The sequence below is a fragment of the Sinocyclocheilus grahami genome, unplaced genomic scaffold (assembly GCF_001515645.1).
Source record: "Sinocyclocheilus grahami isolate Dianchi unplaced genomic scaffold, SAMN03320097.WGS_v1.1 scaffold237.1, whole genome shotgun sequence".
NCBI lineage: Eukaryota > Metazoa > Chordata > Actinopteri > Cypriniformes > Cyprinidae > Sinocyclocheilus > Sinocyclocheilus grahami.
Genome location: NW_015505416.1, coordinates 954,851 through 972,961, shown reverse-complemented (window position 1 = coordinate 972,961; position 18,111 = coordinate 954,851). Strand labels below are relative to the sequence as shown.

Sequence of the window (18,111 nt, the reverse complement as noted above, 5' to 3'; positions counted from 1 at the left end):
AAACAACACCAGTCGATGCATTATTAGTAGAGGCAAATGAAATGCCATTGAGTTTGAGGAGCGTTAAATTGTCTTTGGTATATTGGTTGTCTTTAAAGAGTTATTCTGGAAAACATATAGCTAAAGATATTTTAAATAATTGCTGGGAATACTCAAATAACAAAGGGAGAGGATATGGATGGAATATAAATCAGTTAGCAGAGAAATATCAGATAACAAATAAAGAATGTAGTTTGTCACCTGTATGGGGAGAGGTGCCAACATGGATAATTCCTGATGTTAAAGGGGTCATATGATGTTGCTAAAAAGATCATTATGTTGTGTATTTGGTGTAATGAAATGTGTTTATGCGGTTTAAAGTTCAAAAAACACATTCTTTTCCACATACTGTACACTATTGTTTCTCCTCTATGCCCCGCCTTTCTGAAACGCGTCGATTTTTACAAAGCTCATCGGTCTGAAAAAGCGAGGTGTGCTCTGATTGGCCAGCTATCCAATGCATTGTGATTGGCTGAATACCTCAAGCGTGAGACAGAAATGGTACGCCCCTTACCATACTGTGTTTCCATCGTACAGTCTATGGTTTCCATGTGTCCTGGCGTGACGAGACAAATCCAATAAAACCCATTACGAACGAGGCATTTGTTGCATCCAGTGGGGACATAATTACTGATTATAAAGACTTATACTGCCTTTTTACGCGTTGCGTTGCATTGCATCGCGCCGCGTAAACATAAAACTCTGTCTGCATTTGTGATCGGAGAAATGACAAACAACAAGTGCTACTCTACACTGCCCAAAACTCGCGTTTGATTCATCAGTGGCAACGAAAACACAGTGGCCTAGCGTGAGGGGAAGCCCCGGCTTAGCTTGCGCTGAGGCCGGGATAGAGTGAGCTGAGGCGGGCTGGACTCCGCTTTGTCCACGGTGAAAGTTGATGTATTCCCTCAGCGACCAGCACGGATCAGCTCTAGGCATGACGAAGCGGATATCGTCTTCTTTTGGAAGACCAAACAAAGTAGTTTCGCTTTCACAACGAAGCACACAGCGTCTTCAGGGCATGGCTGCAGCGTCAACAATACTACAGCGAGAATAAAAGTTACGCCTTCTTTCTTTGCGTGAACATTTGGGCGGCGTTATGCAAATCTTCCCACACAGTGACGTAGACATGTGGGGGCGTGTTAGAACGAGCCGTTTTAGGTAGGCGTGGTTAACTCTTAACTTTTATAAAGAATATCTCTTTGGATTTGAGACTTTAGTCTTTGCAACTTTACAGATCTTCTTTATGCACCAGGAGCTTGTAACACTCCAAAGAGAAAGGAAAAATTTTAATCGCATCATATGACCCCTTTAAAATTGATTTAGAGATATTGGATAAGAAAAGAGAATGGGAGGAAATGGGTAGTACTAAATATAATGTAAATAAGTATATGCAGGAAAGATTTTATGCAAGTATACACATTTATACTGATGGATCTAAAGTGATGGATCACAATCACACCCAAAACAGGGCTTACAGGAGTAGGAATATATATTCCAGATTTTAAAATATCCATAACTAAAAGATTAACATCTAAATTGTCAATATATACTGCTGAAATGGTTGTTATCTTAATAGGACTAACATGGGTAGAGGACGTAAGACCAGACAGAGTAGTGGTATGCTCTGACTCTGCTTCTGTTTTAACATCATTGATTACTCGGCAATCTTCTAGAGAAGATTTGATGTGTGAAATATTTACATTATTATGGCGTATACAAAGAAAAGAAGACGCCGTTGGATTCTGCTGGGTGCCAGCACATGCAGGAATAGCTGGTAATGAATCTGCTGATGAATTAGCAAAAAATGCTTTAAAAAGAGAAGTAATAGATTTTAATATTCCTTTAAGTAAAAGGTGAAATTAAAACTATCATTAAGGAAAATATTACTAAAGAATGGCAGGACATAGGGAATACAGATAATAAGGGAAGGCATTTATATAATATTTAAAAAAAATGGTTAATACTAAAAGAAGTGTAAGTGGTAGAAATAGAAAAGAAGAGGCTATATGAACTAGGATGAGACTTGGACACTCGGGGATTGAACGCTTCACTGTTCATAACTGGAATACATGAGACTGTGTGGGAATTGTGGGGAGAAAGAAACAGTGAAGCATGTAATATATAACTGTACAAGGTATGATGAAGAAAGAAAGGAATTAATATCATATTGAAACAAAAAAGGTCAGGTAAATAAGGATTTATTTATTTAATTTGGAATACTTCTTAGGATATGAGTTTAACAGAGATAGAGAAGGATACTGTGTGGGAATTGTGGGGAGAAAGAAACAGTGAAGCATGTAATATATAATTGTACAAGGTATGATGAAGAAAGAAAGGAACTAATATCATATTTAAACAAAAAAGGTAAATAAGGATTTGAATACTTATTAGGATATGAGTTTAACAGAGATAGAGAAGGATACAGGATATTAATAAAATACATATATACTACTGGGTTAAATGAAAGGATTTAAAAATAGAATGCGGATGCTCTATTCTATATTCTGGATCTTCAGGAGACCACGGATTTAGTCTGGAGGAGCTGAACACGCAGTGCCAGGTGGAGCCTGGGGAGAAGGAATGGGATGGAGCATCGAATAATTATTATTTAAGTAGGAATATTTTTGTATATTCGTGTGTAAGAACAGGAAGAGCAAAAACAAGGAAGAAATTGATTATAAATAAACCATGACTGCATAACAGCAAAAGTAGGTGGCGATATGCACACAGGATGTAACACGCCAAAAAAATATATTATATGGGTACCTGCACATGTGGGAATTCAAGGTAATGAAGAGGTAGATAAAATGGCTAAATAATCCTTAAATATGGATGATCCAAGTATAAATATTGCACTCAGCAGAATAGAAGGAAAACAGTTCATATTAAATGCATGCAGTATTGTATGGCAGATATACTGGGACTCGTGTCAAACAGGTAGGCATTGTACAAAGTACAAAGGAGTATAAAAAGAAGAAAAATCATTCATAACATAAGTAGAAGGGAACAAGTCATTTTAACACGTATACGAACAGGACACTCAAATCTTAATCAAACACTATACATTATAGGGAAACATAATACTGGTCTATGTGATGTTTGTTTAACAGAGGAATCAGTGGAGCACGTTATGATGAAATGTACAGCATTTGAAAGAGAAAGGGGTGGACTTAAAGATGAATTACAATCCTTAGAGGTTAAAGAATTTTCATTAAGTAGTATTCTGAATGATGGTCCAAATGCAGGAAAACAAATAAGTGAAATCATGAGATTTCTTAAGAATTGTGGAATAATGAAAATAATTTAAGATTTAGGTGAGAAATGGGACGTTTTCTTCACACTCCATCACAGTAGGTGGCGGTATGCACCTAATGAAGTTGGTTCGCAACCCGCCATAAAACCAAAAGAAGAAGAAGAAGAAGCAGTGTGCATTGCGCAGAGAGCTGCCTTTAAAGATGGCGCTGCGCGGTAGTCCAGTGAGAAGAGTTCTCTGTTATCACCTGTAAAACTATGACCTGAAAAAAGACATCCAAAAGCTATATTATAAAACAGAAGACATTCCAATAATATCAGACTAGCCTATCTTGGCATTTGGGAAGTAAAATGCCTTCTCCTAAAGCGCGGAGCAGCGGCAGTGTTCCGTGTACCGGTGGAAACGGGCGCTACGAGTTCATTTCTCTAAGCCGAGCTCCCCCCCCGCCGCAGCTGCTGCAGAGGCAGGGCTCTGATCCCACCACGGCCCGGCTCCGAGCCTCCGAGAGCCCCAACCGACGACGCGGCTCGGGTTCGTCCACTTCTTCCACCGGCGGGCAGCAGTTACCGGAGGAAGACTGTATGAAACTAAACCCGTCTATCGTCGGCATCGCGCTCAGCTCTCTGCTGGCCATCGACCTGTGGCTGTCGAAGCGGCTCGGAGTGTGCGCCTGTGAGGACTCGTCCTGGGGCAGCGTGCGACCCCTCATGAAGCTCGTCGAGATCTCAGGACACGGGATCCCGTGGCTGGCCGGTGCCGCGTACTGCCTGTACAAAAGCGACAGTGCCGCCGGTCAGGAGGTCATGCTGAACCTGCTCATGGGTAATGCGTTTTAACTGCTGCTATTAATTTAAAGGGGTCATATGATGCTTTTTTAAAGATCATTATTTTGTGTAGCATTATGCTAATATTTCCACATAATGACGTAGACATGTGGGGGCGTGTTTGAACGAGCCGTTTTAGGGGGGCGTGGCAGAGTCTTAACTTTGATAAAGAAGATCTCTTTGGTTTTGAGACTTTAGTCTTTGCAACTTCAGGGATCTTATCTATGCACAATCAGCTTGTAACACTCCAAAGAGAAAGGAACACTTGAAATCGCATCATATGACCCCTTTAATAGGTCGCTTTCAAAATTAGTGTGCCATAGTTGGGGTGTTCAGTCTTTTAGATTGCACGGACCATCAAATATGATCGTCTTCATGCAAGGGACCCCATCCTAAAATTGAAAAGGCTATATATTATTAATATGGTGTAAAATTTATATAATTATTGTAAAATGTTATTTGTAAAATATATAGGTTTGATTGTTACATTGCATTTTTTCTACTGTTGCAGAAAATGGTACGTTACTGTACTGTTAGATGTATTGAGTAAATCAAAATGCATTTTATTTATTTACTTTTATCAATTATTCTAATCCATAGTTTTGATTTAGTTAAGTAGTTAAGTCCACTTTTATTTTAATCAATTTATTTATTTTAATTACATTTATTTATTTTTTTAATTAGTTTTTTCCTAAAATTGAAAAGGCTATATATTATTAATATGGTGTAAAATTTATATAATTATTGTAAAATGTTATTTGTAAAATATATAGGTTTGATTGTTACATTGCGTTTTTCTACTGTTGCAGAAAATGGTACGTTACTGTACTGTTAGATGTATTGAGTAAATCAAAATGCATTTTATTTATTTACTTTTATCAATTATTCTAATCCATAGTTTTGATTTAGTTAAGTAGTTAAGTCCACTTTTATTTTAATCAATTTATTTATTTTAATTACATTTATTTATTTATTTTTTTAATTAGTTTTTTTAATAAAATTTATATATTTAGACAAATTTTTAGTTAACCTTTTATTTGTTTATTTGGGGGGGGGGGGAAACAGATTTTACGCTGATTTTTACACCGACCCCCTTGCACTCTCTTGCGGCCCCCTGTGAGTCCCCAGGCCCCAGTAAATCAAGCTTAACTCGGTAATGATGCTCTTGCAGTGTTGCTCAGTAGGGTAAGGTGTTCCTAGTGTTCAAAATAAGAATGTGATGCTTTTTGTTTATTCTTCTGTACAAAATGTGTTATTTGTGATGTAAAGTCTAAATAGCCTTGTCGCAGCACTGGTTGTGCATGGATGAATTTCTGCTTTTTATGAGTTACATGTGTCATTCCTGTAAGTAGATTTTTCAGTAAACCGTTTTTTACTGTTATCCTTGTGCATATCATGGGAAAGTTAATGGGTTTACATGGTCGTGACCATGAGGTTAAAAACAGATAAAATTTTGCACAGACAGTGTTGGTGGGCAAAATATTTGTGATGTATTGTGAAGTCTTGTGGCTATAATTTGGAAACTGTATTTTAAGGTTTATTCTTGCTGCACTGCCTTGCATCATAGATTTGCATTGTAATTGCGTTGTGTCTGCATGATATATGTCCGTTTTTATGAATCAATTTATTCTAAATAATTTAGCTGCTAAGATCAGAATTCACTCCTGAGGTGTGTGTGTGTGTATATATTTATATAAAAAAAAATTTTATTGTAGAATAAAAATTTTTTTTTTAAGTAATTTCAACATCAGGCCTTAACTCTAAAACTGTCATTCGAAAAATGTATTAGAAATTTTCAATCGGAACATCAAATGTCAATTTCCTGATTTTAAGACTGCAAACTAAACAACTTTACTGAACCTGGACCATTTCTTTGAAATCATGACATGGACGTCCATATATCTCCATCTGCCCGTTTGTTTTGTCAGCACAGCTAATATCAATCTTAGGCTGGCTTTGATTCCTTATACATTTTCTCCACTTTTTCTGGCCCTATTTAAGGCTCATTTTCTTTGATGTATGACTCCTATCATAACCCACTGGTGTATCTGCAGATGAGGCAGGTTTCCGTTTATTTTGGATTTCCATTATTGATGTGGCTTATTGGCATCCCGTTTAAAATGCAACAGTCTTCTTGATTGTTCCTGCAGAGAGATCCAGACATATTTATCATGATTCTCAGCAGTATTTCCAGAGGATAAATGGAGAGATAATCACTCACTTACTAATCCCATTACAGCAATTGTGTTATTACACTGACTCCCTTGTTGCTTTGACATTCCATTCATTAATGTTGACAGGTTTTAAAACTAGATTGAACTGGATGGCTTACTCCGCTTGTTAATGAAACAGGCGGATATGCACAGGGCCTGGCATCAATGCTTGGTCAGTTTCCAGAGGTAATTTGCTACAGCTTCTTCGCCTAATTTAACATCTTTTATTAAACATTTCATTCATCCTGGAAATCACAACACATTGTGTTCAGGGGCAGTTGTAATCAGTCATAAAATATTGTGAAAAGACCTTTCCACTCATCACTGTGGGAAAATCTCAAATGTGTAACCAGTTGTAGTTGGCCATAATTGGTAATGGTTGGTTCCCATCAACAGGACCTACTGCAATTTATACTTCTAAAACACAAGTGATACATTTGCTTTAAAAATGGGTTTGCATTAAAACAAAGTGCCAGAAAAACCCATTGCCTGAAATGCTTTTGATGTCTTTAAAGCCCGCCTTTTTGAAAAGCCCAGTCTGCTCTGGTTGCTCAGCTGGCCCAGTCTGTTTTGATGTTCTTTGATATTCTGAATTTCTTCTTCATCCTGAAAACTTGAAGCTGTATTTTATTTTTTTTTTAAAGTGGATATTTGCAGTCTAAAAATTCAGAACAAAAAATCTGCTGTTGGAAAATAAGTGTTTATAAAACTCTATTATTAAATATAAAAATATTAAGGCATCCTATAAAGGCCCATTCACACTGCACAACAGATGCAGACAAACTGCAACAGATATGTTCATCAGGTTTTGTCGGATCAGTGTGTTACTCCTGTTGCCGTTGATCAGCCCTTGTTTTTCTGGTTGTTTGTTGGGTCTTGGAAAATGTCATACTGCAATGACTGTTGGCTAGGTCTGCGTCTGTCGATGCTATGTGAACTGGCCTTAATATTTAAGTTTGCCTGACTTCAGTCAAATTCAACAATTTCTCAGTTGTCCAGTTTTTCATATGTTTTCATAATTTCTTTTTCAGCCTTGGTTCTGGACCTGGTCCTGGTCGGCGTAATGAAGGCTGTAGTGCGGCGGCGACGTCCTGCCCATAACCGTATGGACATGTTTGCCACATTCTCTGTGGATGGCTATTCCTTCCCATCAGGCCATGCCACACGTGCTGCAATGTGCGCCCGCTTTCTATTGGCCCATCTGGTGCTGGCGGCCCCACTCCGCGTTCTTGTCCTGCTCTGGGCCACATTTGTTGGTTTTTCTAGAGTTCTCCTCGGACGCCATCACGTGACAGATGTCGCATTCGGTTTCTTCATGGGCTACTGGCAATATAATTTGGTTGAGATGCTCTGGTTGTCTCCAGTCATGTTACAAAGCACGATTGGACGGCTTCATTGAGAAGCTAAGACTGAGGTCCCCATTATTTGGAGGATTTCTTGACACATTCGGTTGCTGCCAGTATGCTGGTAATAATTCCATCATGTCTGTCAAGTTGCTTTATGTGTGTTTTTCACGTTTTCTGTGTCTTAAATTGAATGTAAAATCTCACACATCTTCATCCAAGGTTTTAGGTTCACATTAGATCACATTGAACAGATAAATGAGTTTTAGTTGGAGAAGTGAAAACAGACTTCTTTTCCATCACTTTTCCATTTCTCTACTACTACTGTCAATATTCTGAGATGTGATAGATTACTCCAGTCTTAATGAATCTGCTGCCATCCTGTTCTGCTCTTTTCAGGATTGGTCCATATCAAAAAAGGAGGAAGGATGGTATGATCTCTGGCTTCTAACATCAGTGTTCTTGTTTACAGAATAAAATCTCACCATTGTGATACTAAAGTTTTTAACACTAGGCAACATTTTGAAGATTTTGCTACCATTTTAATCAAACACCAGCCAGATCTGTAATTAACAAGAAAAGCTCTTCATGAATGAATATTTAATTGAGCAAGGGAAGAGTACATTTCAGCACAGATCTAATACCTTTAGGGTATGTGGCATCCTCAATAGATGTTCATGGTGGAGTAGTTGTTATCATCTCTGAAGGGTTCCTCATTACACTGATATCTAAAGTCTGAAGTCTTTTGCTTGTGTTTTAAAGATCTGTTCTGTGTTCGTGTCTCAAAAGAGTGAAATTGTTCTTTTTCTGTGCATTTATTGTGACCTTGTTAGCCACTGTTAAATTTTATTGCACTTTTTGATGCAGTCTTATTGATCTGTGAAGTAGACGTTTGTTGTATTTTGCTATGGTTTTATTAAAATTTGCTGGTTTTTAATTGGGTTAAAGCCACAGCTGTGATTATAGAGCCATAAATCACATGACATGCTGCAGATTGTTGCCATATATCATGGGAGAACCAGTCATAAATGACCGTTTGGTAGTACTAAGCAGGTGTAAATTGCACCACGATGGCCATAATTTTGAATAAACTCAGTCGTCACTCTCAGACTGGACCAAGAAGTACTCTGGTACTGGACTATATGTCATAGAACTGAGTGATAAATATATTTATGTTCCATAGTCTTTACATGGTGTTTGAAACAAAAACAAGCCAAAAATGAAAATTTACTGAAAATATTCTCACTCTCAGGGCATCCAAGTGTTTGTTTCTGCATCAGAACAGGTTTGGAGAAATTTAGCATTACATCACTTGCTTACCAATGGATCCTCTGCAGTTGAATGGGTGCTGTCAGAGTGAGAGTCCAAACAGCTAATAAAAACACACAATCCACATGACTCCAGCCCATCAATTAAAAGGGTTAGTTCATCCCCAAATGAAAATTCTATCATTAATTACTCACCCTTGTGTCGTTCCAAACCCGTAAGACCTTCGTTCATCTTCGGAACACAAATTAAGATAATTTTGATGAAATGTAAGCGCGCTCAGACCCTGCATAGACAGCAACGCAACTGTAATGTTCCCAGGTCCAGAAACGTAGTTAGAACATCGGTAAAACTGTCCATGTGGCATCAGTGGCTCAACTTCAGTTTTGCGAAGCTACAAGAATATTGTTTGAGCACAAAGAAAACAAAAATAACAATTTATTCAACAATTCTTCTCCCCCGAGTTACCTCTTCCGCCATTTTAGAGAGTATCACACTGCATACGCACGCTTTCCCCTAAGCGTAAATAATGCTGATTACGTTCATGCGCGCGCTTTCTCCTCCGAATGTAAACAGCGCTGATTACGTCGATTACGTTCTTGGGTACTCTCCAAAATGGCGGAAGACGACCCATATTACATGGAATTTAAGTAATAATAATAATAGTGTAATTTATTTTTTTCATTTCAGTTTCATTCCACAGTTTTTTCTTCAGTCTCTTGAAATCGTTGTGTATTGATGTCAAATCTGTCATTTCTGTTTTTTTTATTAGCATGTATTATGTCACAGTGTGTGTTAAAAGATTTCACCCACTCTATTCAACCCTTTCAGGCAAAACCAACACTCACACACACAGATTTGCTGAATGGTTAAAAGGGATTTTTGAATCACTGTCAAGCTGTCAGCTTTATCCAGACATAGCTCTTCCTCATTTAAAGTACTGTGGCATCAAAGATGTTTTGGCAAATCTACCCCAAAATCTAGAGATTTTTTAATTCTTATTTCATTTATATGAAATATTTCTCCTCTGGCAGCACTTGCCCTCAAATTGATTTGCTGTAATAAGTTTCTGATGAAGGTTGTGGGTGTTTTGACTGTTTCTGTTTTTGACAGCCATATGCAAATTTTTCCTTCACAATAGTTGGCTTTTCTTGAAACTGCAATCATTTGATCATTTGTGCAATATCACAATAGAAGTGGCAGATGGCATCCAATAATGTTATTTTTAAATTGCAATAACTGCGCTGTTTTGGTGATGTGTTTGTTTGCAAGGGACCATGTGTGTTGTTGTGTGTGTGGGGGGGTTCTCTCTTTCTCTTTTGGAGATGGAGAGCTCCCTTCTCTCTGAGAACTATACTCATCCAGAGAAATGAGAACTGTACTCATCCAGAGTGAGCAAAAGGACTGGCAAAATCACTCTGGACCCCTCACATCCAGCACACTCCCTCTTTGAACTGTTGCCATCTGGTCGACGCTACAGAGCTCTGAGCACCAGAACGGCCAGACACAGGAACAGTTGCTTCCCTCAGGCAATCCATTTCATAAACACTTGACAATAACTGTGGAACACACGCTATTTATTCACTCATACACTTATTTATCTAACACACATACTCAGTCTACATTTCAGTTTGCACATAATATACCTGTACATACAACTGTCTATTGTTATATACCTGTACATACAATTGTCGATTTGTATATTTTTATTCCTTATTTACTTGTTCTATTTTTTATTTTTTATTTATTTTTATTTTTTATTATCTGTGTTTTTTTGTTCTGTCACTGTCATTCTGTTACACCAGTTGTGCCCAAACTCGGTCCTGGAGGGCCGGTGTCCTGAAGAGTTTAGCTCCAACCTCAATTAAACACACCTGAACCAGCTAATCAAGATCTTAATAGGCATAATAGAAACTTAAAGACAAGGTGTGTTGAGGCAAGTTGGAGCTAAACTCTGCAGGACACCGGCCCTCCAGGACCGAGTTTGGGCACCCCTGTGTTACACTGTGGAAGCTTCTGTCACGAAAACAAATTCCTCGTATGTGTAAACATACCTGGCAATAAAGCTCATTCTGATTCTGATTCTGATTAGCCAGTGTTTACTGTGCCATATCTTTGCAAAAACTGGCCCAGATACGGTTTAGTATAACTAGGTCACATTTGTGGCATCATGTGTGGGCCACTTTAGGCTCACAGCCACATTAGCCAGTGTTCACTGTGCCGTATCTTTGCCAAAACTGGCCCAGATGTGTTTGAGGATAACTGGACCACATTTGTGACATCATATGCGGGCCACTTTAGGCTCACAGCCACATTAGCCAGTGCTTACTGTGCCATATCTTTGCCAAAACTGGCCCAGATGCGTTTGAGGATAACTGGGCCACATTTGTGACATCATATGCAGGCCACTTTAGGCTCACAGCTACGTTAGCCAGTGCTCACTGTGCTATATCTTTGCCAAAACGAATCTTAAGTTTTGTGAACAGGGCAAACCGATTCACTGAAGAATGATTCTATACTATCTTTTTTCAGTGTGGCAAGTAATATTTGCTAGTTCATATCATTAGCAGATATATCAGAGCATTGATATTCATTAGCTGATATCTAATGTTTGGTAATTGATATGAAAATGACATTACTGGGCAAATGTCTTGGTCACCTAAGCATCTTTTTTCTAAGAGCTTGGCAAGACAGTACAGCAACCAATCATTGAATGTACCAGAGCCCTCCAGAAGATATAGGTGGAAGAAAAGAGAGAGTATGAGTACTCTCTTGTTGAGCTAGAAATATTGTCACATTTCTCCACTGCAGCAGAACCACTGATAATTCAGGTGGAGCCGGAATAGCTAATTCCACTTGCTAAAGTGAAAATTTCTTCAATCACATTATTTTAATTAAACAGCATGCAATAAAATATGTTCTTTCTATGGCTTCCAAGTTTCAGTAAATACACTTGAAATGTAATGACTTGTGACTGCTGCGTATGATGATGATATAATGCTTTTTAATGAAAAGGTAAAAATATAAATATTTTAATAAATAAAAAGGTATTCTTTCTATAGCTTTCTAGTAGCAATGTAATGTATGCCCAATGATGCAATGATGCCAATGATTTTTTTTTTTAAATGAACAGAATAAAATCTATTCTTAAATTGCAGGGATCAACAATTTGCGCTTTTGTTATTGTGCAATGTAAACTGTTACTAACTGTCGTAGAACTGTGAAAGCCGGCCACTGTCGTCACTGCCATTGTATGATTGGCTGAGGTGCCTCACAAATCCTGAGGTGATCCAAATTAGCCATTACCACATAGACTGTATAAAAACAGTGTTACCACTGATCTGTAATAGAGATGTAGATAATATGAGTGCTCTCATACAAACTTGTACTTTGTACTTCCATACAAAGATTTTTTGTTTCTAACTGCAGGGGCTGCAATGCAATCTCTATGTGTTCCGGGAAAGCATCGTCATCATACGTAACCTTAAAGGTGGGGTAAGCAATTTTTCAAAAACGCTTTAGAAAACTGATTCGGGCCCACTAGCAAAACAAACTTGTAGCCAATCAACAGTAAGGGGCGTGTCTACTCATGATATGGAGGAGAGAGCGTTCAGTCCTCACATTAGCGAGCTGAGTGACAAAAAGATAAAGATGGAGGATAAAAAACAAAAGAGGAAAACGTCTGCGGAACAAAAGAAGGCTTAAGGCAATAAGGCAAGAAGTAGGACCCGTGTAAATATCGGATCAGCTTTCGGAGCGGAAGGCCTGCGATCGAACACTGAGGTTGCTTTGTTTCTTCTCGATAGGTGAGTGCACCGCATCTGCACCGCAACTAAAGTCTGTCTAGTACACTGTACGTGACAAAGCGACCGTTGAAAATCATTTGAAATTTGTGTCAATACGTCATGAATAGAATGCAGCAGCAGGTTTTTGTCTGGGATTTGTCATGTCGTGCAGCACCGCATCCAGTGTAGACTATAGATATGTATTTATAACTCTGGTGTAGACAGCGTCACTGATTATAGTGAGCTCCATAGTATTTTGTCACGACTCTCGCGCCACTCTCGTCCGGTGTAAACACGGTGTAACATTGGTTTTGCTTTGTTTCACAGAACTAATCGTTGTTGCGTACATATGTGTGGGGCGAAGCTATCAAAATATGGGCGAGACCCTTTTGGGGTAGGGGCGTGTTTGTTTTGGTGATTTCAAATGTCAACACTGGCTACCAGAAATCGCTTACCCCACCTTTATCTTGTGCAACGATTGATGGGAACAAACATAGCTACCTCTGTTAATTATCTTTAATACACTGTGATTTTCATCCGATTTTAAGCCGAATTCTGACTTGTGCGACTCTTTTTTTGAATCGGGTTGAATTTCAGCATTGTCGTGTGTCGTTTGTCATGCATTGTTTGTGAAGAGTTCAGGGGTAAATGAGAAGCCTCAATGCCTCTCCTGACTGACAATCAGACCGTCGGATGAATTTCTGACAAAAAAAAAGAATATGAAAAGTGGTGGATCTTTATCAATTTTGTCGCTATTAAACTAGCTGCAATTTAGCAAAACTGCTGACAGCTAATAGGGAACATTCTCGTAACGTTGGCTAATGTTCTTTAAAGGTTCTCTCAAAGTTATCAAAAACGTTCTTGCAGTAACGTTAGTAGAATGTTTTCTTAACGTTATCCGCCATTGATAAACATTCTAAAAATGTTAGCATAAAAACGTTATCCTTGCATTGTTAGTGTAACGTTTTAAAAACGTTATTTAAAATACGTCTTGACAAAATGAGTCATAATTTGCATAGCAGCATAATTTGTGTATAATGACACAGTGACACATTCCAGTGGCCTTTTTCCCCCTGGCCTGAGAGAGAGAGAAAACTGATTATAGGACTAAATGTTTTTGAAGTTGCAAACAAATGTTTAATAACATTGATAGAACGTTAGTTAAAATGTTATCACATTATCACCTAACATGAGAACTGTTGAGTGTACAGATATCTTGTTTTAAAATACTTAACACATTTATGTCTGTAACGGGGCAACAGAGACGTGAGACGTGTGGATCCATCTGCAAGCTTTTATTTGAATAGAAGACAGAGACGTGGTCGTAACAGGCAGGGTCGAACAAAGGCAAACAGGTATATAGATGGCAAGGCAAGAGGGATAGTCAAGGTACAAGGCAAAGATCCAGGCAGGTGCAAACAGTATCCAACAGGGCGAGACTCGAGAGATAATCCAGGTAAACAGGCAGTGATCAGAACACGGGGAATCAGACAAGGCTAGACAGAGAAAACAAGACACTAGACTCGGTAATGCAGCTAACACTTGGGGAGTGCTAAACGCAGGACAAAACACGAGACTAAAACCGAAAACACGGAATGGCTAGGTAAGGCAGCTAACACTAGGGGAGTGAAAAACACTAAACAATACTCAGCAGAGAAATGTGGTTAGAGTGGGTGTTATATAGTGAGTGAGGTGATTAGAAACAGCTGTGTGCAATAAGTGCAGTGTGCAAATCGTGCAAAGAATGATGGGATATGTAGTCCGGGGTGCTATGCAACAGTTTGTGTAGTGCGAGAGTCAATGTAATGGAAAGTGTGACATCTGGTGGTGAATAAACGGAAGTCCATGAACCGAATTCGTGACAATGTCAATGAATTGAATGAAATGCAATTAAAATCTTTATTTTTTAATTAAAATTAAAAACTTACAATGTGCTTAAAAGTCAGAAGACACTTTATTTATTCTCAAACTGTTTTTCTGACATGTGAAGGAAAAAATACACTAGAATGTAAAGTGTATATAATATATATATATATTTTTTTTTTTTATTGCAGTAAACAACAAGGATTACAGTACGTACAAAACAAACAGTAAAAAACAGTACGTACAAAACATACAAAATACGAATCAATAATAAACTACTTGAGGATTAATAGATAAAACATCACAGAAAAAAACAATATAATATACAAGTTCTTAAGAAAAGGACAGAAGAAAAAAAAGGCACACGAATAGAAATACAAGTATATTAGGGAAAAATCTTAAACATGGCACAAAGTCTAGATGTTTTTATAGCTTTCTTGTTAACAGACGTTGAAATTGTATTTAAATACAACTTCAGTTCTTGTCTGAAGATGTTAAAGTGGGGTTTACATTTAGTATATTTACATTTATGGACATAAAACTTTCCAATAAATAACAGGAGGTTTATACAAAAACTTGCATTAAATATATTCTTATCTTTAGCATAAAACCCAAAAAGAATGTGTTTATAACACAAAGAGAAATCATAAAAAATATTTTGGACAATCAGAGCATTAACATTATTCCAGAAAGACTGAACAAAGGTGCCCTCCCAAAACAAATGAGCTACAGTTTCAGAAGAAAATTCACAGAACGTACAAAATGTATCAGTGTCACTTTTAAATGTCTGCAAAAACTGCTTGGCAGGATAACACCTGTGAATTATTTTATAAGCTATTTCTTTAACTTTTATTTGTTAAGAAAAATTTCAGAGGGAGTGACCAAACATATGCCCAAGTGTATATAATAATTTTTTTTTTTTTGTTATTTTTATTTTTTTAAGTGTATATAATATTAGATCGTCCCACGATCCACATTCGACCTCATCGGTGGGCGTGGCTTTGGAACGTCCGTGCGCGTGAATCCAGCACAGCGGAGACGGAGAGGAGCCACTCTCCGCGGTTGGCAGAAGGCGCCAGTCTGGTAAGTTCTGTGACTTTTGTCGGATATATGAATAAAATACGTTTATTATCACACTGACAATCAGGTTGGGTTTGCAGCAAGTGCTGCAGTTTTGATAAAGTTATAGCTATGATCGATTTGCATGAACGGGTAAAACTGCTGCTCTGGTAACGTTAGAGCGGTTACAACAGTCAGTTACACAAATGTGTAAAACGAGAATAAAGGCAAAAATACATTTGTGGAAGTCTTTAGACTAGTTGTTTCTCAATATCCTCTAGTTCAAGTAGCGGGTTCAAGTTTGCTCTTTCAGTATAGCAAAACTTATTTTCATTACACCGTGTTCTTCCCAGAGTTACTCGGTTATCAAGATTAGTTTAGGAATGTCCGCGCCCGCGCATTTTTCCCTCCTGTTTTCAGACTCCTGCAAGAGTTTAGCTACATTTGACATTTTGTACTTAGATATCAGCTCTTTTTGGATCGCCTGCACAGCCCCTGACTTTTTAAACAGCACTCAGGAGTGGAATAAGAAAAAAACAAATGTGAAAATGGAAGGTTTAGTCCACACATTACCACGCTTTCTTTAAAGTGCCCCTATTATGGATTTTTGAAAATGACTTTCATGCAGTGTGTGGGACATTCTACCAGAAACATACATTTCCACTTGTCGAAATCTTGGGTGAAAAAAATATCTTATTCTTAAATCTGAACGCTGAGTCATATGGAGGACATGTTAATCTATATGAAACACATATCATGCCATCTCAGCATGCTTTTATGATTGAAATAAATACATTTTTAATGCGCATTTCACCCCTAAAATGTCAGGCCCTGTCACAGACAAATTTGTATATGTTAGAATGGTTTCCTAATGAGTTTCTTTGATACAAATAGCATTTTCTTATTGGTCACATGTCCCTGATTGTATCTAACATGGTTTTGTCATTTTTATAAGAAATATAAGCAACTTTTCGGTCAACTGTAGTACACAAAATCACAGAATACCCCGCCAGGCACTCATATAGTTGTAAAAAAAAACTATACATTTACATCCATCTGCAAGCTTTTATTTGAATAGAAGACAGAGACGTGGTCGTAACAGGCAGGGTCGAACAATGGCAAACAGGTATATAGATGGCAAGGCAAGAGGGATAGTCAAGGTACAAGGCAAAGATCCAGGCAGGTGCAAACAGTATCCAACAGGGCGAGACTCGAGAGATAATCCAGGTAAACAGGCAGTGATCAGAACACGGGGAATCAGACAAGGCTAGACAGAGAAAACAAGACACTAGACTCGGTAATGCAGCTAACACTTGGGGAGTGCTAAACGCAGGACAAAACACGAGACTAAAACCGAAAACACGGAATGGCTAGGTAAGGCAGCTAACACTAGGGGAGTGAAAAACACTAAACAATACTCAGCAGAGAAATGTGGTTAGAGTGGGTGTTATATAGTGAGTGAGGTGATTAGAAACAGCTGTGTGCAATAAGTGCAGTGTGCAAATCGTGCAAAGAATGATGGGATATGTAGTCCGGGGTGCTATGCAACAGTTTGTGTAGTGCGAGAGTCAATGTAATGGAAAGTGTGACATCTGGTGGTGAATAAACGGAAGTCCATGAACCGAATTCGTGACAATGTCAATGAATTGAATGAAATGCAATTAAAATCTTTATTTTTTAATTAAAATTAAAAACTTACAATGTGCTTAAAAGTCAGAAGACACTTTATTTATTCTCAAACTGTTTTTCTGACATGTGAAGGAAAAAATACACTAGAATGTAAAGTGTATATAATATATATATATATTTTTTTTTTTTATTGCAGTAAACAACAAGGATTACAGTACGTACAAAACAAACAGTAAAAAACAGTACGTACAAAACATACAAAATACGAATCAATAATAAACTACTTGAGGATTAATAGATAAAACATCACAGAAAAAAACAATATAATATACAAGTTCTTAAGAAAAGGACAGAAGAAAAAAAAGGCACACGAATAGAAATACAAGTATATTAGGGAAAAATCTTAAACATGGCACAAAGTCTAGATGTTTTTATAGCTTTCTTGTTAACAGACGTTGAAATTGTATTTAAATACAACTTCAGTTCTTGTCTGAAGATGTTAAAGTGGGGTTTACATTTAGTATATTTACATTTATGGACATAAAACTTTCCAATAAATAACAGGAGGTTTATACAAAAACTTGCATTAAATATATTCTTATCTTTAGCATAAAACCCAAAAAGAATGTGTTTATAACACAAAGAGAAATCATAAAAAATATTTTGGACAATCAGAGCATTAACATTATTCCAGAAAGACTGAACAAAGGTGCCCTCCCAAAACAAATGAGCTACAGTTTCAGAAGAAAATTCACAGAACGTACAAAATGTATCAGTGTCACTTTTAAATGTCTGCAAAAACTGCTTGGCAGGATAACACCTGTGAATTATTTT

General features: G+C 37.6%; 1 protein-coding gene across 1 annotated transcript; it reads left to right on the top strand.

The window, feature by feature from the left end:
- Nucleotides 1–3,425: 3,425 nt before the first annotated feature.
- Nucleotides 3,426–8,678, top strand: plpp6 (phospholipid phosphatase 6). Its single transcript, XM_016288992.1, has 3 exons — nt 3,426–4,117; nt 7,364–7,799; nt 8,075–8,678. Exons 1-2 carry the CDS (start codon nt 3,646–3,648, stop codon nt 7,729–7,731), a joined length of 840 nt encoding a protein of 279 aa, XP_016144478.1. The 5' UTR covers nt 3,426–3,645; the 3' UTR covers nt 7,732–7,799; nt 8,075–8,678.
- Nucleotides 8,679–18,111: the final 9,433 nt, after the last annotated feature.

Excerpts from the sequence above, each read along its gene's own strand:
- plpp6 (XM_016288992.1), top strand. The coding sequence starts at position 3,646 with ATGCCTTCTCCTAAAGCGCGGAGCAGCGGCAGTGTTCCGTGTACCGGT. Across the intron at positions 4,118-7,363 it reads CATGCTGAACCTGCTCATGG|CCTTGGTTCTGGACCTGGTC; the intron begins GTAATGCGTTTT and ends TTTCTTTTTCAG.